This window comes from Polypterus senegalus, chromosome 7 (assembly GCF_016835505.1).
Source record: "Polypterus senegalus isolate Bchr_013 chromosome 7, ASM1683550v1, whole genome shotgun sequence".
NCBI lineage: Eukaryota > Metazoa > Chordata > Cladistia > Polypteriformes > Polypteridae > Polypterus > Polypterus senegalus.
Window position 1 is genome coordinate 34,344,719 of NC_053160.1, and position 25,864 is coordinate 34,370,582.

Here is a 25,864-nt window from a genome sequence, read left to right on the forward strand (position 1 = left end):
TGAATAACTACCAATAGGAGAGTTCAGAGAAAATGATGCTATCTGCATTTACTAAATAGTGACATAATCCGGACCTCTCACCCCATTTGAATATATCAACAAAACAAGCAAACAATACACTTACCTGGAAATGACATTTGGAGCATGTATTACAGAGTATATTTGGAGTAAAGTGATACCTACTTAATGCATCTACTTCATTTTTTATTTTCACAAAAAAAAAGGCTGAAGCACATTTTAATTGCATATCGTTCAGCTTATTCAATCAACATTCAAACATTATCCTAATCTATCTCCAAAAACTCAAAACTAGAAATTCATTTGAAAAGAAGAAAGTATCAAAGTTACAAATGGCAACACTGAAAATAACAATACTAAGTGCCTTTGCTATTGTCTTCAGCTCTCCTGTTAAGTGGCTGTCACCTGATTAATGCTGCATAGCAAGGGACACTGATAGGAGGGGCCAATTCAATTGGCTGGCAAAAAACTGGCCAGGGGGAGCCCAAGTGCAATGGGATCTTCACAACTTTATCTATCAGGAATTGGCAGCGACAACAAGATGATGGTATCAGCTTACTATCACAGAAAAAGCTGAAAAAAAAACACTTATTACAAAATAAAGGGAAGTGCTTCTGGAAATATATGATTACTAGCACAAATGATACCTCTACTTTATTTCTAGTTTATGTTTAAATTGAAACACATATAGTAAATAAAAGATTTGCCTTCTTCAAACAAAGCTACTTGCAGTAAGCATACACAAAGAGAGCCTTCTAAGCCAACTGATGTTATCTGAAGAATGGCTTCCCATAATTTGTGTGTGGAAATCCCATGAACAAATTGATGTCACTGGCATTGGCAATCACTCTGATTCTTGGCAGTTTATTTATATTTCTATTGACCTGATCTAGCAAGCACAACGTTAACGAAAAATCAAATGTGAACCATGCTTGAGATTCGGCATATAAAGGAAAGAGATGATTGTTGTTCAATTCACTCTGACTTAATGTCTTTTTCTGTACTGAGATGTGAGTTTTCATTTTCAACATTATGAGATTACACGCAGCATGAGAATAAGTGATAATGAAAATGACACTCAAGGTATTAACCATTAATAATTACATTATTTGCCAATAGTGTTAAAGGAGAACAGAGCCATATGCTGCACAAACTGTATATATATATATATTGTAACCACAAGGGGGCTCCACTTAGCCCTAAATCCAAGTAATAAGTAATAGCCACAGTAATACCCAACACACTTTTAGGATAAAATAAAAGATATTTATTTATCCTCGGGACGTTTCTAAATCAGCTTTCCAAAGATCAATTACTAAACAAAGTAAATAGATCAGCTCTTCCTTCATTCTACCTCCTGACACTGACTCATTGATGTAAGGCAGCGGGATCCCTTTTAAGCCGGACCCAGGAATGCTTCTGGTGCCACACCGTATCTTCCTGGAAGCACTTCTGGGCCATACAGAAAATAAGAAAGTTCTCTCCCGACAGTGCCCTCTATTGGTACCCAGTGGTCCGACCGGGTTGCACTTCTGGGCTCCAACTCTCAAGCACCCCTACGGGTGTCCCGACTGGGCTACCAAACAAGAACTAGATAGACAGATGATAGATTGATACTTTATTAATCCCAAGGGGAAATTCACCTACTCCAGTAGCAGCATACTGATAAAAAACAATATTAATTAAAGAGTGATAAAAATGCAGGTAAAACAGACAATCAATCAATCAATCAACATTTATTTATATAGCACATATTCATACAAAAAAATGTAGCTCAAAGTGCTTTACAAAATGAATAGAGAAATAGAAGACACAATAAAAAATAAACATAAGTCAACATTAATTAACATAGAATAAGAGTAAGGTCCGATGGCCAGGGTGGACAGAAAAACAAAAAAAACTCCAAAGGCTGGAGAAAAAATAAAATCTGTAGGGGTTCCAGACCAAGAGACCGCCCAGTCCCCTCTGGGCAACTTTGTATAATGTTAACATTTACCACCCGGGTGGAACTGAAGAGTCGCATAGTGTGGGGGAGGAACGATCTCCTCAGTCTGTCAGTGGAGCAGGACGGTGAAAGCAGTCTGTCGCTGAAGCTGCTCCTCTGTCTAGAGATGATCCTGTTCAGTGGATGCAGAGGATTCTCCATAAATTGACAGGAGCCTGCTCAGCACCTGTCGCTCTGCCATGGATGTCAAATTGTCCAGCTCTGTGCCAATAATAGAGCCTGCCTCCCTCACCACTTTGTCCAGGCGTGAGGTATCCTTCTTTATGCTGCCTCCCCAGCACACCACCGCATAGAAGAGGGCACTTATTGCAGATGTTGAAGGACGCCGGTCTTCTAAGGAAGTATAGTCGGCTCTGTGCTCTCTTGCATAGAGCATCAGTATTGGCAGTCCAGTCAATTTTATCATCCAGCTGCACTCCCAGGTATTTATAGGTCTACACTCTCTGCACACAGTCACCGCTGATGATCACAGGGTCCAGGAGAGGCCTGGGCCTCCTAAAATCCACCACCAGCTCCTTGGTTTTGCTGGTGTTCAGGTGTAGATGGCTTGAGTCACACCATTTAACAAAGTCCTTGATTAGGTTCATGTACTCCTCCTCCTGCCCACTCCTGATACAGCCCACGATAGCAGTGTCATCAGTGAACTTTTGCACGTGGCAGGACTCCGAGTTGTATTGGTAGTCCTATGTATATAGGCTGAACAGAACCGGAGAAAGTACAGTCCCCTGCGGCGCTCCTGTGTTGCTGACTACAATGTCAGACCTGCAGTTCCCGAGATGCACATACTGAGGTCTGTCTGTAAGATAGTCCACGATCCATGCCACCAGGTATGAATCTACCCCCATTTCTGTCAGCTTGTCCCTAAGGAGCAGAGGTTGGATGGTGCTGAAGGTGCTAGAAAAGTCCAGAAACATAATTCTTACAGCACCACTGCCTCTGTCCAGGTGGGAGAGAGATCTGTGTAGCATATAGATGATGACAGAACTATTGTGTATGGGGGATGGAACAGCTCCTGACTCTTGGCTTCTACTTGATCATCCATTATATTATAACAGCTGGGCACATAATTATTTCTTATCCCACCAGCCAATCCATCTGTTGTTCCGCTCTGGCCTTTCATACGGGTAAAAAATGATCCCTTTTCCTGGCTGGAATGCCAGATCACTTGACTTTTTCAGAGATTTTCAGTTGTAGCCTTCATTTATACAGTCTGCAGTGTGCTCGTGTATAGCCAGTCATATAATGTGCTCAGTGACTCACTCCAACAAGTCTGCAATTCTGTTTGACTTTGTCTTTAGTCTTAGTGTCGGGTTCTTTGTGCATGTGAGCTGACAACCAATGAATGCTCATCTAGAAGTATAATTCATATAATGTGTCGATGAGAAATAAGGAATTCTGTTTAGGTAGTCTCAAGCAGAAGAGAAGCTCATCTTCCTGACAGAATGGAAAAAAGACAAAGGAAGCTGAAATTGCAGCCAAATCTTTTAGCACTTCAGACAGTACCGACTCTGTCAGGAAGTACATTTTTAGCAGTCACAAAAAGGAGCGAGTGTGACTCTGTTGGAAGGTCAGGACGCAGTTGATAAATGTTAACGTTTTCATGGTTCAGTGACGAGATCAGCAACTGCAGTCTGGATGTCCGACATACCCAGCAACTAGAAGTCGAGTAATGTGGCATCAGATTTACTTACCATAGCAGATTATACATTCAGGCCAAACTTGGTAAATGAATCCTAAAAATTAGACCATATTCAATTTCCTGCCAGGGAACAATTAGGAGTGACGTGGTGGCACAGAGTTTAGCACAGTTCAATGGTTCAGGGTTCTATTCCTGGTCCAATTTCTGCCCATGTGGACCATTAGGGCATCTCCCTTTGTCTATGAGACGTTTTTCTTTTTTTGTGAGGATTGAGGGTTTCTCTCACATTCCAGATATGTTCAGGGTGTTTTAATTGGCACCTCCATGAATGACTGTGGGAGTGCACACGAGAGACTGGTGCCAAAGGTATGGTTGGTTCCAACCCAAACAACCCTGAATTAGATTAAACAGGGATCAGATTTGAGATGGAAGGAACATGTACATTTTCAGAGGAAGGAGGTTATTGGGTTTTGTTGTGTATATATTTTTTGGAAAACAATGGTTGTATCTATTGATCAGTGAAATGGGCAAGGTTCATCTCACATCCAACTTTACAAAACTGTCCCCAAAATTAATTTAGAAGGCAATTTCACAATTATGAAATACAAAAAACATTAAAAAGCATTTCATCGAGATGGAAAACAAGGAACTATTGCTCCTTAAGGCCTCGTTCACACTTTGCTTATCTGTGTTCTTTTCTGCAGCTCTGTAATGGAACCCAATAAAATTAATTTTATTTTTTCCACTAATTCACACCATCATGGAGGCGCTCAGTGTGCTTTTTAAAAAATGAGACATGATGCATATTTTCTACAGGAATACACACTACTGTGTCCCATTGTGAGAAGCAGTCCCCACACTGTTACCTTGATCCCCATAGAAGTTGAGGACGTCCATGCTGCAAGCACTGTGGAACTTCTAATTCTTATTCTGTCTCTGCTGCATCTTTAGGATTGTGATCCTTAAGAATTCCATTATAATTAACAAAGTGGGGGTCACACTAACAGAACACATCCGGCAGCACAACAAACAGTCTACCTGTGACACTAGAGATTTTTATTTAAATATGAAATGACAGGCAGACACAAGCAGAATTAAGACATGCACAAACATCCTGACAGGACTTAACATCTCTTTTCTTCATTGGCATGAATTTTAATGGAAGCAAAATGTGTTTTTGTTTTGTGAAGCAAAGCACCAGGTTTTGATGTGAATCTAGCTCGTCACTAGTTGCATAACTGTATTGCACACGTGAGTGTACCTTTGACTGAATTGTGTGTTATCTTATGTACTGTACAGTATTTTGTTTTCTTAAATTTAAATTGAAATTAAAAAAAAGTTTGAATATCCAACATACTCTAAAACCTACTTTCAGATTTTCTGCAATAAGATGATTATTTATGTTTTAAGGGTAGTATTATGACACATTGCTCATTTTGAGCTGCAGACCTTGGGTTCAATGCCTGCTCAATCACTTTCATTGTAGCTTGTACGCTTCACCTATGTTTATATGAGTTTTCATCAGATTCTCTGATTACCCCTACAGACGTGTGTCTTGAATGGTGACTCTAAATTTGCCCCTTTTGAGTGAGTGTGAGTAGATTTACATCTCTAAATCAGATCCTGCCAATCTGTCATGAAAGAAGCTGATTAAGAAAATTATTGGGTGCGTTAGCAGACATACTATAATCCCGTCCATCTAATATATCTTAATGAATTAACTGTCTATTAGTTTACCAGGTTTTTGGAACATCATGCAAACTGTATAAATTAATGGAAAAGCAAAATGGGCAAACATGTCTGGGGTACAGATGTGGAAAGACCAAATTGATAGTGAGGACTTGCTAGCAATGACTAGGAGATGTGTGTGTTTGCAAGTGAGTTTAACTCTCAGCTTCTCCTGCACCCCGGGAGTGCTTATCAGCATAGAGCATTAGCAGAGCATATTCAAGACCTCAGTAGTAAAAACAGCAGGAAGGAGCTTTGGCTAGGGTGTAATGTCTGTCATGCCCGTCCTCCTAAGACCTGCTGGTGAACACAAGAAGTAACAAAAGTTGTCAAATTGAAGAAAGAGGAGTTCTGTGTGTTACCACCACAGAGAGATACTGGCAATCAAAAAAGCAAAAGCTACAGCGTGGCAAAAGCAAAAGTCCCTTGTGTGGGTGGAGTCTGGTGAAGCCATTGAAAATGACTTTTGAATGGCCTCAGAGAGGTCATGGCAAGCCATTCAAGAACTCAGGAAGGGTGAATGGGACATTTACAAAACTGAGAATTTTGTTGAAAGTTGGAAAGAACAGTCTGAGGAAATTCTAAATCCAGTGAACACACCCTCCTCAAAGAAGGCAGAGCCAGAAGCGCTTCTTGAGTTTATCTCTGTGACCGAGGTCACACAGTTACGTAAAAATATTCACAGTGGCAAGGGGTAAATAAAACTCAATCAGAAATGCTGAAAGCAGTTGGTACTGTGGTGGCATTTTAACTAACGCACTTCTTTAATGTGGTGTGGAAGATGGGGAACTCCCTCAGACCTGGAAAAGTGGAGTGGGCATCCTTGTGTGTAAGAAGGGCTGTAAGAGTGTGTGTTAGAGTTAGTGAAGGATCACAATTTTTAGTATAAAACCTTCACATGGGGTACTAGAATGAAATAGTGATGAGCAAAATGATTTACATGAAACTGAATTCCACTTGTTTTGCAACATGAAAATTTGCACTATTAGCACATATAGTATCGTCTATTCTGCAATTGTGATTGTCGATGGTGTTAACTCTCATCATAAATGAACTGTGTGAGGTGGAACTGGTGATGTGAATGTACAGGTGGGCCATGCGCAAGACAGTCGAAAGACACGTAGAAGAAGCTGTGGAAGACTGTGGTGGTGGAAACAGGAAAAACTCATACATACATACGGAATAATCCTTAGTGCTTGCTTTTTGCCTTTAAAAGCTTAAAAAAAACTTCATCTTAATGAGTTTCCCATTTCTCTAGTATGAAATCGCATGCAAAATTGCATGAAAAATGAATGTTGGTTGTTTTGCTCATGACTAGAATGGAGTCACAATAGTCACATCTAGAAGGAACAATTTGGATTATGTCCTGTCTGTGAAACAGGAAACCAACTTTGAATACCTGAACAGATGTTTCAGGGAGCATAGAAATTCGTCAATCCTGTCTACATGTGCTTTGGGAATTTGGAAAAAGTTTATTATCATGTTCCCTGCACCATCTTGTGGAAAATACTTCAAGCATATGGGCTTCTTGAGCCAATACCCTTTGCCATTCTATCCCTGTATTTGCAGACTGAGTGTTGGATTTGCATATTTGGCATTATTTCAGCTCTGTTCAATGTGGGTGTTGGATTCGGCTAAGTGTGGACTTTCATAAAGTCTCTTTCATGGACAGGATACTAAAGTTCAGCTGAAGAGTGTAGAGAATCAAGTTTAGTAACCTAAGGATTACATGTCTACATATAAGTTTGTCCTTTTTCCATTGTGGATCAGTTTGGATGAAAAATAGCAGATCAAATCAAACCGAAATTCATAGCTCTTTAAAAAGAAAAGAGTGAGAAAAGAGTGGTTTGTTCTCTTCAGGTAAGGGGCAAATAGTTGTCTCAATTGGAGGAGTCCTTGCAACTTGTGGTCTTATTTATGAGTGGGGGTAGAGATGATTGTGACATCAACCGAACAGAACTGGAATTAAATCCTAGAAGACCGTTTCTGATTTTTCCAGTCAGCCTACTGTACATCAGGATCTCCTCCTATATTCACAAGTGTTGAGTAATGAATGAAAGAATGAGATAATAGGTAGAAATTGCCTAAAAGAGGTTCCTTTGCAGGATTGTTGGGGATACGGTTATAAGCTCAGTAATACTGAAGAACCTTGAAGTAGAACTACAGGTTCTCCTGATTGGGTTTGGCCATGTAGTTAGAATGCCCCTTGGACCCTCCAAGGAACCACCTAATGGAAAACTTGAGGGAGAGCGATGATAAATTTAACACATAAACTTTCAACTGATGTGGCACCTACTTGATTGTGGAATGATGAGGTGGAGTATTGAGATTTTGTAAGAAAGATGATTTTCAGGAGAGTAAAACTGGTGGGTTTGAAATGTTTTCTGTGCATAATGGGTGACATTTCTGGTCAGCATTCAGCAGATCATTTATCTGAATGCTTTATGTACATGTTGCACTGACCTGTCCACTTTTTTTTTCCTCCAGGGTGTAAAAGAACACAAGTGTGGTATCTGTGGGCGTGAATTTACCCTCCTTGCAAACATGAAGCGGCATGTTCTGATTCATACCAACATTCGAGCCTACCAATGTCACTTGTGCTTCAAGAGTTTTGTGCAGAAGCAGACTCTGAAAGCTCACATGATCGTGCATTCTGACGTCAAACCTTATAAATGCAAGGTAAGCCATTCTGGCAGCTCATCCCATGAGGCAACCTAAATATGGCAGCTTTCCTGGGCAGAATTAATTCATAGGACATTGCATAGAAGGTCAAATCAAGGGTTATGATAATGGGAGACTTGATTCTGGAGACGTCACGAGGAGCAAACATTCATAAATATCCATTTCATTTTTCTTTAAACACAATCTTTACACCTCCTGTCTCTTCTTTGGTCCTCTTTGGTCAGTTCTTGGCAGAATTTGTCCATTTGTAACAAGGTATTCATTTATTGAGTATAATATTATAAAGTAAATACATTTATACATATCAACATGAAAAATTAGTATAATAACACAATGATCGTATGGCAAAGTCTCTATTTCTCTTAAAAAAATACAAATATATAATTTTATTTAAATAACAAAACACAAAACAATAAAAAAAAACAAATATAATAATATTTTCCATGGACAATCCATGTAACTCATCATCAACCCCCACTGATTGCTAAAAAACACAATCTAAATTTGTTCTTATATAGGATAAAAATGAAAAATCAGCAAAGAACCAGCAAGCTTACTTTATAATGACATTAATGAATTCTTGCTAAATTTCTGTAAAAATATATACAAATACTCATAAGGAAAGTGATATTTTTTTTCATTTGGATTTTTTAATACAGAATATCAATTTCCCACAGTTACTGAAGGTGCATTAGGATTCTTCCAGATAAGCCAAATGCGTTGTTGTACAAGTAGTGTGAAATCGGATGTTACAATCGACTTTTACTAATACAATGTTTTGTGATCTTGAAAAAAGAAACTTTAATTGAGAAATCAAAAATGCAGGGTTAATATTTAATTAAAATGTATCTTTTTATGATAAAGTACAAATTTAAGTTTATAAAACTGTAACAACAAATATATTTCTTCACATTGCAGAAAATGTTTTAATCACACTCAAAAGTGAACACATCCAAAACAGAAATTTATATTTTCAATAAACTACACCTTCATCCAAAACCCTAAAGGCACTCAGGCCTTTGTTTTTGGCTTTCCTGTGTTACTTGGGCTGACCTTTTTAGATTTATCATAGGTTTTGGAACATGCATATTGTAATTCTGCTCTAACAGTTTCCCACATTTTAATTTATTTCATTTGGCTGAATTATTTTTATTATTTTTTTCAATGTCATTTTATTTTTAGCTGGTTCCACTGTTTTGTGGAGTGGTCACTACTACATTGCTAGTTATATGACCCCAGAAGTGAGTGGTCGTGACATCATGGATTATCTGCCTAAGACAGATAGAAAGAGTTTTGAACAGGACAGGAGGAGAAAACATAACCAGAGACGTGCACATTTTTTTTAACCAGAAGGCAATCCTATCTTTTGTCAAAATGATAAAGGGCAAAATTGAAATCACAGTCGAAAGCTAGGAAGAAAGAAGTCAAAACAGAAAACACAAAGACATGATTGACAGGAAGTTCTTGGGTTTTTATTCAATTTCAGATAAATTAGAACTAAACAGTGAGACTCTTAAATAGACGCATCAATGGCATCACTGTTGTGTCATCCTGGTGAATTGAGGGAACGTTTGCTTTTTTAAGGAAAGAAGCAAAATACTGAGCATAGCAACACCCACTACCCAAACAAAATGGCATCAAAAGATAATAATAAAAAATCCTACTAATAATAATACATTTTATTTATATGTGTGTCATCCGTTCAGTCGTTTCCGACCTTCGGCGATTATATAAGCTAGTTCTCTCCACGCTTTTCGATCTTGCACAGCTTCTTTGAGCTGTGTTATGCTCATGCCCGTGTCTGCTTTGATGGTGTTAAGCCAACGAGTCCGCTGGCGGCCGGGTCTTCTTTTGCCGCTTACCATCCCTAGCATGACCGATTTTTCTAGCGAATTTGATCGCATTATATGGCTGAAATAGGTCAGTTTGAGTCTAGTGGTTTTCCCGTCTAACGAGATGTCCGGCTTTATGCACTCTGGCACGTCTTTGTTCGTTACTCTCGCTATCCATGTAATGCGCAGTAGCTTTCTCCCGCACCAAAGTTCAAAACTGTCTATCTTCCTTCTGTCAGCTTTTTTCAGGGTCCAACTTTCACATCCATACATGGTTATTGGAAAAATAATTGTACGGACTAGCCTGCATTTAGTGGCGAGGGTGATATCTCTGATTTTTCAAATTTTTTCCATGTTTAGCATTGTACTGTACTTCGGCCGAGCGCTATCCTTCTTTTTACCTCTGAGCAAAGTTCTCCGCCCCGGTCGATGTTTGAGCCTAGGAAAGTAAATTCCTGAACACATTCTATTTCCTCATCGCTGATTTTTATTTTGATGTTGTTGACTGCGGTCGTCATTATTTTCGTCTTTTTTAAGTTCAATTGCAAACCCATTTTTTCGCTTTCGTGCTTGATTTTCATGATCAAATCCTCAAGTCCCTTTTTCGTTTCAGCCAACAAAGTAGTGTCGTCAGTGTATCGGAGATTATTGATGTTTCTTCCGCCGATTTTTACTCCAATTTCTGACTCCTCCAGTCCTGCCTTCCGCTTGATGACTTCCGCGTACAGATTAAACAGAAAGAGGGAGAGGATGCAACCTTGTCGCACTCCTTTTCAACAGTGGAACCATTCTGTCTCCGCATTGTGTCCATTGTGGCTTCCTGCTCAGAATATAACGATCTGATCAATTTAACCAGCCAGTACACCCATTATTATTATTTATTATTATTATTATTATTTATCTATACAGTATAGTGCCTTTCCAATGCTCAAGACGCCTATTTAAACAGCAGGGTATTTGTAACATTGGATACAAATATTTCAGCATGGAACACTAAACTATTAAATACAGGAGATACAAAACATTAGATAGAATTAAAGACAATATAACATAGTAAAATAATAAATTCAATACTGAAAGAAAAGCCTGAAAAAATAACATCATTTGTGATATAACACACACAAATTATCCTGAGCATCTAAGCAGAGAGGTAAACTGAAAGAAGGAGCAGAATGTTAGGTTAAGGTAAAAGCCTTCCTGGACAGATGAATTTGAAGTCGTTTTTTAAAGGAATAAATTAAGTTAACTCATCTAATTAATTTAGGGAGGTCATTCCAAAGTCTGGTGCCTCTCACCCACTGAGTGCATGTTAGTGTGGGCACAACAAGATTGCCAGAATCAGAGGACTTTAGTGGGTGAAAAGGAGCATAGCGATGGAGAAAGTCACTGATGTAGTCTAGTGCAAGGCCCTTTACAGTTTTGTAGATTAGTAATAGAAATTTATATTCATTCTATAAGTCCCAGGAAACCAGTGAAGGTAAAGCAGGATGGGTGTTAAGTGCTTGCTTTTGCTAGTTCTTGTAAGGACTCTTACAGAATAATTTTGAACCCACTGGAGCTGTGATATAAGATTAGAAGGGACACCTGCCAGTACGTAGGGAGTTACAATAATCAGTGCGGGGTGTGATAAAAGCATGGTCATGTTTTTCAGCATTAGAAAAGATGAGAAATGAGCAAACACAAGATATGTTATGGAGGTGAAAGTAAGAACGTTTCTTAATGTGGTTTATGCAGGACTAATAAAAAAAGGGAGGAATCAAAGATGACACCAAGATTCCTTGCATCAGAAGAAGGTCGGATGAGATCACAGTCAAGAGTGACTGAAAAGGAGCTCATTTTCTCAAGTTGTGCTTTAGTGCCAATTTGCAGAAGTTCAGTTTTGCTGCAGTTTAATTTTAAAGAGTTCTGCTCCATCCAGGTTTTAATTTCATTGTGGCAAGTTGTGAGCTAAGAAAGCTCAAATGAAGGTTTGCTTTTAACATTAGAACACAGTTGACTATCATCTGAATAAAAATGACAACCCAGTCCAAAGTTACGAATAATATGGCCAAGGGGAAGCATATAAATACAGAAGAGCAGAGGACTGAGGACAGGGCCCTGAGGAACTTTGAACTTTTTATATGATTAACTTTCATATAAATATTTGATTAAATGATTTTATATAAATGTTATATGATTAACTTTTGTATGGATCCTTCAGTTAAAACCATCTTGGAGAAATTAATTCATTGGGTTGGAAAAACATGCAGATAATAGAGCCAAAGACCTTGATAACATTAGTAAAGTGCAGAAAAAAAGAAGAAATGAATTATAGCAATAAGACTGTGTGAATAAAGGTGATGACTTCCTGTTCATCCAAGTTTACGGAGTGAAAACTAAGAGATTACAGCATTGTACTTTTGATTGTGTTCTTGGCAAAGGAATCATTACAAATGAAATATTGACTATAATATAGGATTCTGATTTTTAGCTTAATGATTGTGTGACTTCCTCCCTCCTCACTCTTTCTGGAAGAACAAGGTTAGGGTGATTTGTGACTTGAAATGCCTTGAAGGGGATTGCTTCAGGCTTTCACTGGCCCTGTACTGGAATAAGCAGGCTTCGAAACAAAATGAATGAAATACAATTCAAATAATATCGATTCATTAAAAAAAATCAAACAGGTAACTGTTAATTGTATCTCTGGTTTATTCTTCTTTCTACTAAAATCTCGGTGCTCTTGCCATTTAGAAAAGAGGAACATCTCTCCTCACCATTTTAACTGGCCCACAGTTACTATGATGTGCATTCAACTGATCATTAACTACTGTTCAAGGTGGCATATCTCATACATGGTGTTATTGGTGTTTTCTTCAATGATGTGCTTTATTAGCAGCAATGCTGGGGAATGCTGCTCTAGGCTGAACATGGTATACTATTACAATTTTAAGATCAAAAATATGCCAAATGTGAAATTTTGCTAGAAATGTACAGCAAATGTGAAAACAGAGCAAATGATTGTTGTGGTTTTAATAGCCTAACATTGGCTCTAATGAACTGGTGAATATAAAGATGATAGTGCCAACTGCATCAAAATAAGTAGCTTTAAAAATAATTTAATATCTACTGTACTATGGAGCCACACCATTTGATTTATGGCCTAATAAAATATCAGTGATTGAATTTTCATGGGGTGGTGTAATTTAGAGAATGAATTTAGATTTCACTAGGTGAATGTTGCATGCTCTTCTGTGTTTGTTTGGATTTTTAATAGATACTCCACTATCCTCACAAATACTAAAGATGTACAGTTTAGGCTAAATGGAAATTGTTGCAAAGATTGCACAGCCTATGTGATCAAATTGTTTATTACAAGTTTAAAAAAGATCAACAAGAAATTGAAAAAAACAAAGAACTGGTAAAATATTGACAAACAACAGACTGGGTCTAAAATAGCAAAAGAACTAACTGAATTAAATATCTAGATCAAAACACAACACCAAAATCTGTAGTCAAAATAATATGAAGCAAAAGCTCTTCCAGGTAACTAACGATTCTTTCCCTAACTAAAACTTTTAGAGATTGTGCTTGATCACACAGTACATTATGTTGCTATGAAACATGAGGGCCAAAAAATCCCAAAAAAAGGCTTTAAACTGAAAATTAGGGATGGAAACTTAAGGAATTCCTTTAAAATACAAAGTAGACCTGGCCCTGAAAATCATAAAAAGCAAACTTGGGTCTGCACAGTCAAACATGGCCAAGCCTATGAAACTTAAAAGTTTCATTTTCGAACTTGTAAATGAAATGCTTTCCAACTGTTCCTTGGCCTCCATAAATTATTTAAAGAAATACACAACCCAAAAATTGTATTTATTATTTTTTAAATGTTACTTACCACAAGCATGTTTGTAGTAATAGTCAAGAAAAAAAAATAATCTTGTGTTTTGATAGAGAAAGAACTAACAATGTATTAAATGGATTGGGAGCCAATTGTGACCAATGCTGGACACTGGCAAACAATGTGAAAAATGTCCATGATAAAAAGAAAAAAAATCTCACATAAATCGTGTCACATACTCCACATGTCAGTTATCCATTCGAATATTCATACATGATTGAGATTTAAGTCTTGTGTTTCTTGGTTCTATTTATGTGCACCCTTTATGGTTTATGATACATCCTGAGCTTTGTCATTTAATTACTGTCAGTTATGAACCCTGTATGAATTCTGACTTTGTGCTATCCCCAGATTCCATTTTTTCTCAAAACTGCAATCACAAGCAGTTTAGCCCAACTAACTGACCCTCTGGAGACTGCCCTTTGCCAGGGCAGTCCTCACAGCTGCAGTGCTAAGGGTTCCCACCCCCTTGGGCTTAACATATAAAAGACAAGAAAGATAACTAAACTAATTTACATAAATAACAATAACACCATAACGTTTTGAAAACAAAAGCATATTATATAAAAATAGCAAAATATAGGGTTTGACAAAAACTCATAATTAATATGGAGACATAACCAAAAATAATTAAGAAAATAAGTAAACTTAACAAAATTAAACAAACAGCAAGGATGAAGCACTATTTGAACCATAACATACTTGATCTTGCAACACATGCCCAACATGCCAACAATAAACAACACAGCCTCAGCATTCAGAAAGCATCACAAATTGGTGGGGAATAATCCTCCAAAATTGTGTCATGGTAATATATAAAAAGCAATAAACTCTGTCAAAAATGTTCCAGAACATTCAGTGATGAAAACAATTCTCCGAGGTGCTTAAATAAGAATTAATGACAGAAATTTGCTTTTGCAAAACTAATCAGGTGTAGCACAATAAGGCACTAGATGATGGCTCAGTGATCAGTAACACTGCCTTGCATGTCCCAACAGCTGGATTTAAATCCCACCAAGTCAGTAAGTGTGTTGAACTATGACATTCTGGGTGCATATGGCATATACCTTTTGAACCCTTGTCCATTCATAGTCATGACCAATATGAGCCAGGCAGTATTGGCACAGAACTACAAGAGTGGTGTATAATGTGCTCAGTGCTTTTATTCCAAATAAATAAAGCAGTATCTAAAATAAAAAGTGCAATGGAGGCCTCCATCCAATATAAATAAATACCCCAATAGAAACACATATTAAGATGGAGGTTAAAAGCTCAATAAATATACAGTAAGTGATCCAAGTATAAAATGAGGTTAAAATTACAAGCAGGATCTATGAACCATGATGCTTCCAACTAAAACTGATGCCACCACTGCACACCCTTCCTGGTGTCTATAGTGAGAGCAGATCTCCACCAACTGGCATAGGAATTCACTAAAGCTGGCTTGGGTCCCCACCACCAACCCAGGCATTCAGTGGGGTGCTGTGCTGAGCATTGTTCCTTTTTCTCCTGGCCTCAAATCGGAGCCCACTTGGAGCAATAAGCCACTCTTGCTGAGGGCACATCAAGTGCCAGCCACGCACACTCCTCTCAGGGCCACATTCCTGACTGCATGCCTCCTCTCCTCAACAGCTTCTGCTACATCGCAATCCTACAGTTTCTTTTGACTTCTCCATTATTTTTTTTTTTTTATCTCTCACTGTTTCTTGTTCAGGCTCCCTTATATGCTTTACTGGACACAGGTTACTTGACCATGGACTCCAGAGCACTAACGAGGAAATCAGCTAGGCCTTGCATGTGTAAATATGAATGCATGGCCAGCTTCCACATCAACACCCCAGAGTTCCTTGTCCACACTGCCATATGCACCTACAGCCACCTGGAGCTTGAGCCCACTGTTTTTATTTATTTAATACTGCACATTACAATGGACTCCAAATGCGTCTTTTTACAGGAGTTTGCACATTGTGTTCAGGTCATGTTCCTTGTGTAAGTGTGCAATTCTTTTAGTGTTAATTAACTTCCTGGCTTTTGAATCCCCTCACCTGTTTTTGGTATCTCGATTTTTTTTTAGCAATTTAAACTTGACAACTGATCGATTTGACTGTTGGCTTTGATTTTGGCCTGTTCCTTGACCGTGTTTCATCCTTATCATTAAAAATCATTACTGTAACTCTGTTAGACAGTACAGTGAGTTTTTTTACAGGTACTGTGATGGCCATCCATATGTTAAAGACATGCAGGTTAGGTTGATTAGTCATTCAGAAGTGAACAAGTGAATGTGAGTGTGCCCTGTGATGGAGTGGAAACCTACCCCAAGTTCATTTTTGACAAAGTGATAAGAAAGCATTGCTTGAAGTGTTTCTGCAATATAGTTGGGGCAGGTTTGACATTTTAGTTGTAGACACATGTTGGACATATTTAGAATTAGTGAAAAAGTAAAAAAACAACCATAATTAAATTTAAAAGGGAAGTAAAAAAATATTCCTCTCCTAATAAACATATCTATGGGGCTAAACTCCTTTTCTGAATGACAACCATTCTCTCCCTTCTCCTTCTCCTGGAGAGCCAAGGCTACTCACTAGCACTTGAAGAGTTAAGGCCATGACCAGATAGCTTCGTTTTGGCTCACAACTCCTCCTTAGCTCGAGGAAGGATATAGCCGCACACACTGCCTGCTTAACAATGGTTCTCGTGTCCCCAGAGAACGGCCTGCAAATAGATTTCATCTCGCTTTCTCTTGTTCTTTTTAAAACTTCCTGTTTTCTCACGGTCCGTTTGGACAGTTTACAGTCCTTCTCTCCTCTTGGAGGAAAGGAACACCCTTCTAAAAAAGAATGCAAAGGAAGGACAGCACCGGAGCAGCCTTTACACCCCTTCATCTGAATCAGTAGCGCTGGCCTTCCTCTTCTAGCCAATCACTGTTTTTAGCTGCCCCCTCCCCTTGCACCAGGAATGTAACCCACTCACAGAATGCAACTTTCAAAGCAAACAGACTTGTCTTCCAAGAAAAACTAGAGGCAGTAAGGCTGAGAGGTAAGGAGACCATCAGGAAAGCATGAGGTTGTAAGTTCAAATCCTACTTTGAGAATCTATGCAAGACAATTGGTGCACCTTAATTATATAAATATGCATTTGTGAAAATACAAAAACAGAACAGCACTGTGAATGAATGTATATAAAAATGCAAACAGTATTACACACAGCAAAAGGCTGCTCTTTTTTCATTTTTCTTCAATCATGTGAAATAATTGCATTGAAGAAGAAGAAGAAGCAAAAGGAACGTTTTTTAGTCAAGACTGAAACTACTCATGGCTGTCATAAATATTTTTCCAGTCAAGACTGAAACTACTCATGGCTGTCATAAATATTTTCCCATGGCTAGTGAATGAATTATCATTATCTTGTGGTCAGAAGCCACACCAGTTCCAAATGAGGCCATGTCACATATATAATCAAGCATTGGGCGACTACTCTTACACTGATCCAATGCAGTGGACTGTAGCTGGTGTTCCAGAATGTTCTGGTGATGATCTCTTGAAGACAGCACCAAGGCAGAAAACAATATTGGTGCTTCCCTGTGGTCAGAACTGCCCTATGGGAGCTCCGTCACAATGGGTGAAGATACCTAATCAACATATCTTCCCTCATTCATACTGCCCTTAACAAGAAGCTGAGGTGAACAGCTATCAACCATTGCACCACAATGCCTGCAATCTGGTATGTGTATTGCAAATGTCTTCTGGACTGTACAGTGCATTCCACGTGTGACTCTGAAGACTACCAGCCCCCAAGAGAGAGTGTGAGGGTAACTGATGACAGTTCACGGCAGTACAAGATGTTTAAGCATCACACTTTAATTGAAAATACTTGCATGAGCCATCTGTGTATTGTTCATGGAACTATATGATGATTTATGGAAGGTACCACATCATTGTTGGCAGTGTAATGCTTCAACTGGGTCCTGCAATCTCCTGCCATGGTGTTGGCATTCTGTCCCTTCTAGAGTCATGAGTGCCATCATTTTCTGGCATGATTTAATTGCAGTCAAAACATTTCTAGGTCATGTTGATATAATCTTGTCTAGCTGATGTGTTTTTATGATGGTTCTAGTGTATGGCTTTCTATTTGGTGATTATGTGTGTAACAGTAGTTATAATTATAAGCATACCCTGGGCATGACAACCAAATATACATATTTTCTTGGAAACTGGGCCACTGCTAGGGACACCAATTGTTTTGTCTCAAAGTTTACATGTTTCAAATTTTTTTTAATTAAATTTTCACTGGTCATGAGAGAGGACATGTGATCTAATGCTTTCATTTTAAATATCATAGCTTTGAATAACACCAGTAACTCAGTGAGACATTTTCAGCAAGTCTGTCCACCTGCCCTGAGCTGAAATCAGTGAGTCTGGAGTCAAATAGCAACTTTCATCTAGAGTGCTATAACCCAATAGTATTACAGGATTCAAGTAAGTCCATTTATTCATCCCGTTTCTGATCCTGCTCTTCCAGAACAGTACCGTGGGCTTCACAGTAGAATCAGGGCACCTCCAAATCTAGTTCATCATAGGGCATGCCCGTTTATTCACTTGCACTCACTCACATTGGCTAATTTGTTGTTGGATAGAACAGTACTTTATAAAAGTACTTTACATATTAAATTAGCTAAAGATACTTTATATTTTATTATTACCATCTTTTTTTCCAGTTTGTGTTGTTTGCTTTTAACCAGAAACCCATCGGATTCCTTAGGTCTTATTGTTCAATGGTCATTACTTTACAAAATATATGGGCAATTCTGAATGGGACATTTTTCTGCACCTGGGTGGCACTCACACAGTTCATCAAGATATTTTTGGAGGCCTAGTTGAGCAGTTCCACATGCACGCAATTTCAATCTTGAGGTCTGTGCATTTGCTGAGTTTTTCTACCTTTTTCACTCAGATGCTCACTTCATCTGTAATGTCTGTTTCAATGAGTAGGTATCACCTCTTGCTTCTGTTGTTCAGAGAGGTTTCTGGCATATCCTTCACTTGCTATTAACATCCATCTTGAGAATGTTTTTCTGATGATAGTGTATGTTAAGTGCCTGATCCTGAGCTTCCATGAGGAAACTCTCTGTCTGGCCCTTCAGTCCAGAGCCTCACAAACATCCAAATGTTAGTTTTTTGTCAATATAGAACGGAACATGAAGTGGTTTTGCTGAGAGGTTGTTGGTTTTTTTGTTGATTATACTTGATGACCTCAAGATTAGATGCTATTGTGGACAAGTACTTGTGAATATTATTTTATTATTATACAGACAGGATGCAAATCCATTTTAAGGCACTATTCATTGATACATAGACAATGGCCAATTTGTTGTTGGATAGGATACATTATATACTTTATTATTACTATTTTTAATCCTCCACGCTAATTTTTTTTTTGTATTTTTCCCATGTTCTTTAAAATAATACCACAAATTATTATTTCACATTTTCTCCATGATAGAGACACTTTTTAGATGCTCCTGCACTCATCCTCTAAGACTGCTGATAAAGTTCTTTTTTGACAGTATTTTGTTGTAAGATCTTTCTGTCCCTTTTCTATATTTTTCTTACCTCTGTTTGGGTCCAAGGGAGGCCAGAGCCTGTCCCTATACAGAAGGCAAACTGGAGTCAGAGAAATTTGATTTTAAATAAGTAAAAAAAAAGACTAGTGTGCATGTAGAAAAGAACTGAAAATCTCATACTGACCTTTAAGTATTTTCACACTCTTGATATCCTTCTGGTGTGAAACATTCTGACCAGTCATTGTTTACACATGTCTTAAACAACTATTATCATACACCAGTGTTTCTCAACTTTTAAGTATTTGTGACCCAAGTTTTCATAACAGTTTTAATCGTGCCCCCCCCCCCCAACAATTGTTTGAAATGTAGATGCATATTTTATTATACCTACTTAACTTTTATCGACATTTATCTAACTCTATATTTATTTTTCTAGTATCAGAATGTAGTTTAAGTTAATTTGTTTTGGTTTCAACAGATGTTTTTTTCATATTTTTGATACTTGTTTTCTTTTTTTCACATCTTCACAAATAAATATTACATATCTATTGACTATATTTATGTATCTAGATTGCAAATACCATACTTTGCATCAATGTTCATATCGCTTACTACACATCAATATTGCTGCTACTTCTTTGTCTTGTCTTTACACAATGTCTTGTCTTGTTTGTGTTTGAATTTTAAATTTAAATTCTATTTTTAATTTATTATTTGCACTTCATGTTCTTACACTGTGGACCCTGAGCTTCGTAATTTCGTTTATCTGTATACTTGTATATCATATCAGATGACAATAAAGTTCGCTTTGACTTTGAAAAGTGTTCCCCCTTAATGTGTATTTCTTTTGGTTGTTTCCGGTATAGCTGGTTCCTCATTGAAGCAGAGGTGTTCTTTTTTTTCTTTGGCAGCTATGTGGGAAGGAGTTCAACAGAATGCACAATTTGATGGGCCACATGCATTTGCACTCAGACAGCAAGCCTTTCAAGTGCCTTTACTGCTCGAGTAAATTCACACTGAAGGGGAACCTCACAAGGCACATGAAGGTCAAGCATGGTGTCATGGATGGTGGCTTAGACTCACAAGGTAACAGACCAACTTTCTTCATTTCAACATTTGAGCTTAATGTGGAGTAATGATTAGTGCTGCTGTCTTATTTTTGGGTTCATATCTTAAGTTCACTTTCTTTGTGCAGTTTGTCCTTTCTTGGTTTGCATGTCTGAGTGTTTTCTGCTACTTAAGTTTCCTGTCTCATCGCAACACTTGCATGTCAGGTTAATCAATGACTTTCAGTTGGGCTGTGTTGTGAGAGTTTTCTCCTTAGTCCTCCTGGTTCAACCAACATTCTAAAGATTATACTGTAGGTTTATAGGGTCATTACTGTCAAGTCAGTACTAATCAACATGCAACACGTTGCCAGTTTTCACTATTACAGTACGACAAAAAACTTTCTTCTTAATGCATTTTGCATTCTTTTTCCTTTTGCAAAAAAAAAAATTCCAACAGTTGCCCTTCTTGAGTATGATGGTGGACGTGTGACTAGTGGCTGACTGAGCTCTTCATTTGTGATTATCAATTTTGTTGCCTTGTCCTGTAACACTTGTTCTCAAACAGTTTATTTGATTAAGTTGATGTCTTCTGTAAGCTGCTCTGAATAAGTATCAGCTAATGCAAAAGAATGGAAATGTAGTTATTCCAGGGATAACAGAAAGGGGCCTGTAGGGCCCTGGGCTACAAGATACAGTCACACTCAATAATCAGGGGCCATCTACAAAACACACATATCTTTGGAATGCAGGAGGGAATCAGCATAGTAAAACTCCTAAATACATGGTCAGAACCTTTCAAACTTCACAAATAAATTGAGTATTTGAGCCCTTTCTCTTTGAGTGGTGTTGTTATCACATTACTGTGTCACTTTATTAGTTAAGAAATAAAGAAAAGGATTCAATGAAAGACACAAAATTAAAAACTAATTGACTGCACTTTTAAAGTGCTCAGATATGTCCTAAAAATGATTATTGAAAAGCTGTGATTAATGGTAGTGTTCACGGCAGCTATGTGTCTACCATAAAGATCAGTTATTTAGAGATTTTGTTTCCCTTAATGGCCTTAATTGACTGTATTTCTTGAGAGACAGGAATGCAAGCATCATGTCTCGGTCGGTTCCTATTTGAAGAGTTGGCCAAGGCTTACTTTCCCAAAGTCGCCGCTCCGAAAGGGAAAAGTGATTTCCTGTTAGCAATCTCATCTGTTTATCTCCTTTTCAGGATTTAGGAGGAGAGGAAGGTTCAGACTGTCATCCCAAACAGATGTGATGGCTGGCTTTGTGCAGGATGAGCCCTTTGACCTTTCACAGAAGCACAGGCCCAAATTGTGCGTGTCTCAGTCAGATGGAGAAAGTGCCAAGGGCAGTTCATGTCAGGAAGAAGATGAAGAGGCTTACTATGGGATGAACCACTCTAGTCCTGAGGACTGTCATCAAGGCGGGGGCTCGTTCTCACCAAGAGAGGTGACTGGTGCACAGAATGAGCCAAGGCAGAGCTTTGGGGAGAAGGACAGAAATGGAAGTGAATGTGAGGAGAGAGAAAGAGGCAGGGAAGAGCTCCAAGAAAAGGAGGAGGAATTTTACCTTGCTGAAGAGGAATATGCGTCTATCAGGCATTCTCAGAAAAATCAGAGCTACTTTCGGCACAAGCGTTTCAACATGCATGTGACAAAAAAGAATGAGCATAGGTTTACTAAGGATAGTGATTGAAGTGGGGTTTTGTGTATGTGGGAGTAATAAGAATAATGTGTATTTAATTACTGCCGCCTATTAAGGAAAATCTGAGAGATGGAGAGAACTTTGAATGCATGAATATATACATCAATTAATTTTTGGAAGGCCAGTATCTCCATTCAAGAAGCAGGAACCTATCCCAGCAGCACTGAGTGCAAAGAAGGCGCCCACTCTGAAAGGGATGGGAAGGAAAGGGTCACCCACAAGGCACACTTACAAAGGCACACTCACATTCACTCATTCTTGACCAATATAGAGTTGCTAATGCAACCCATGCAACATATCTTTGTGTACAGAGAAACAGCACGCACTCATGGGGAGAACATGCAGCCTTGATATGGACAGTGAGCAGGCTGAGACCTGAATCCAGTTCTGCTGAGCTGAAGCACCATGGTGCCCACTTTCATCAAAATTTTCTTGACGCATAAAACAAGGTTGATGAAATTTAAACTAATTACTGGAAACCTGCAAAGAAAAGTAATGTGTTCATTTATTTTTTTAATTTTTTGTGGTAACTTTGTTGTTGAACAGACTCCCAGAGCAACTTCTATAAATAGCACAGGACACCACCTTTTACTTGTTATTAGCAAAGCTGAATAGTAAGCACTTTCCATGACCTGCTCTGGATCACACTGTACAGCAGTGATTTGCAGTTTGGCTGTTAGGAACCGTAAAACTACACTACCTGCAAAAGAAATATATAGGTATATGTTCACTTTCATGTATATGTACATATATGTTTATTCATATATTTATATTCATATCTTTATGTGCACATGCATGAAGTTGTGTGAATATGCATATACTGTATGTATCTTCTTGCACGTTTACAGTATATGTTAGTTTTCATTGTAATTATATATATGTTTATGTATATAGGTATGCATTTGCATATACACTATATGCGTATGTATATTAAATGCATATGTGCAGTATGTATTCATTTTCAATGATATGTACAGTATATATGTGGTTATCCAAATTTACAGTGGATTCAGAAAGAAAATAGGTTACACAGATGTGTACAGGATTAAGTCCAACATAGAACTGAGGAAACATAGGACGTGGTCTGGGTTTTAAGGCAGGGAACTGGAAGTGATGTCAGGGTGGCAGGAATCAGGCAGAATTTCCCGTGTTTGGTCTGCAGGGATAACACAGAAAGAGTTACCTTCATTTGGTCCTTTTAACTGCCTCCCATGCGTACGTGTCTGACAATGGAAAGTGTGCTTTGATATTTTGAATCCTTGTGCTAAAGTAATTTAAATATGTTTTTTCCCCTCATCAAAAAAACACCAATATCCCAAAATAACAAAGTGAAAACAGGACTTTAGTGATTTTTAAAAATTTATTATGAATAAAAAACGGAAATATTGCATTGAGACAGATATTTAGACCCTTTACTCAGTACTTTCTTGAAGCACCTTTGGCAGCCATTACAGTCTGGAGTCTTCTTGGGTACAATGTGACAAGTGCCAAACACCTGGACTTGGGGATTTTCAGCCCTTCTTCTGTAAAGATCCTCTCAACCTCTATCAGGTTGGATGGAGATCACTGGTGGACAGCTGTTTTCAGGCCTTACTAAAGATGTTTGATAGGGTACAAGGCTGGGCACTGGCTGGGCAACTGAAAGACATTCCTAGGGTTGACCGTTAGCCACTCCTGTGTCCTTGCTTCATGCTTAGCATCATTGTTCTGTTGGAAGTTGAACCTTCTGCCAAGTCTGAGGGACAGATCACACTGAAGCAGGTTTTAATTGAACATATCTCTGTACTTTGGACCATTTGGCTTTCCCTCAATCCTGTCTAGTTCCCCAGTGCTCAAAATCAACCCGACAGCATGATGCTGCAACCACCATGCTTCATTGTTGAAATGCTATTGCACAGGTAAAAGCAGCGCCTCTAGGAGTCTTTTACTTTTCTAGGAGGCTTCTGTCTGACTGCTCTATCATAAATCCCAGATCGGTTGTGTGTTGTAGTGATGGCTGACCTTCTGAAAGGTTCTTTCATCTCCACAGAGGTTCTCTGGAGCTCAGCCTCTCTTACCAAGACCTTTCTCTAATAATTGTTCAGCTTGGTTAGTTGGCCAGCTCTAGGAGTTGATCCAAACATCTTCTGCTTAAGAATTATGGAGGCAACTGTGCTCCTGGGAACCATCAATGTTGCAGGCATTTTTTATAATCTTCCCCAGATTTCTGCCTCAACACAGTCCTGCCTCTAAGCTCTGCAGGTAATTCATTCAATTCCATGGCTTGTTCTTTGTTTACTAGTGGGAACTTCTATTGACAGGTGTGTGCCTTTCCCAATACTGTCCAGGCAATTGAATTAATTACCGGTGGTGTACTCCAAGATACATGTCTCAAAATTGATCAGCAGAATGGGGTGCATCTGAGCTAAATTTCAACTGTCATAGCAAAGGGTCTGTATATTTGTGTCACTATGACATTTCAGTTTTTTTTTATTTTTAATCAGTTTACAAAAATTTCACATGGGGAGAGCACGCTGTCAAAAAAAATGTTTTTGTGTTGCCGCATTGGGGTACTGAATGTTACTTGATCTGGGGAAAAAATGAATTTAAATAATTTAGCCCAAGGCTGCAACATAACAACATGGTGAGAAATTCAAGGGATCCGAATACTTTCTGAATCCACTGTACAGTATACTCATATGTACATGCATATTAGATAGATAGATAGATAGATAGATAATTTATTAATCCCCAAGGGGAAATTCACATACTCCAGCAGCAGTATAAATATATATATATATTTATATTTTTTTACATACAAATATCTTCTTCTGTATGTTCATATCATCAAACCTCAGAAGTATAAATCAGTATTGCATCATAACAATTCTGTGCAAGTATGCTGTTATTAATTATAACAAAACACAATATTATTATTTTGTATTAACAAAAACCTGGATGAATTGGAGGGAAAACAAAAGGTGAGAGGAATAGAGGGAGTGGAAGAAGCACATTGCAGCATTCTTCTTGTTTTTGGCCCTTATAGATTTGACATTGAGTATGCACTAAAGTGACTTAAATTGTTTCTTAAATATAAATAACAATAGGAGTTCAACAATATCAAAACTATATGGAGCAAAAAATGCAATAACAGTACTGTACTGCTTTGTAACACAAGATTAATTTTTACTTAATAAAATATTATTTAATAATATTTTTAACAAAGTAACATTAATCTGTTTTCTGTATTTTATCTTGCATGAACAGTCCTTTAAATAATGTATGTACAGTATGGGAACTAAGTTAAAATATTATTGCTGGGATGCCAGTGAGGCACGAGCCTTCTTTTTTTATAATGAAAACATGCCAATAAATTAAAATGTTTTATAAACTACAGACTGTGTGCAGGTTTTATGAAGCGGGCTTAGTTTACTTAACATGCCTTTATAAATGTATTTATCTTCCTATCCATTCATTCCTCTCTTATACTCAAATCGTCAAAGCAATAAGGTGATCTCTATGATCCTAAAAATAGTGCCCAAACAAATTAAAAATTAATAAAAAATATTTTATCAAAACCAACATAAAAATCCTTTTAAAGACAAACTTTGATTACTGGTAAACAGTTTGAGCTTGATGATTTAGTTTTCATAGCTTTTTGGCTCCTTTGTTCTTTTTTTTTGGACTCAGATATTTTTTTCTTCATTATTTTCTGATCCTTTCTGTAATTTTCCTTCCTTTTTTGACATCATGGCAGAATGATTGCTAAGCAAA

At 37.9% G+C, this 25,864-nt stretch overlaps 1 protein-coding gene across 3 annotated transcripts in view; it reads left to right on the plus strand.

The window, feature by feature from the left end:
• znf366 (zinc finger protein 366) overlaps nt 1–25,486 on the plus strand; it is a 47,557-nt gene extending 22,071 nt beyond the window's left edge. For all 3 annotated transcript variants that reach the window (XM_039758466.1, XM_039758465.1, XM_039758467.1), the window contains 3 exons: nt 7,878–8,069; nt 20,256–20,430; nt 21,615–25,486. In XM_039758466.1, the coding sequence (XP_039614400.1) occupies nt 7,878–8,069; nt 20,256–20,430; nt 21,615–22,102 (855 nt within the window). In that variant the 3' untranslated portion in view covers nt 22,103–25,486. The remainder of the gene's footprint in view (nt 1–7,877; nt 8,070–20,255; nt 20,431–21,614) is intronic.
• The last annotated feature ends 378 nt before the right edge of the window (nt 25,487–25,864 follow it).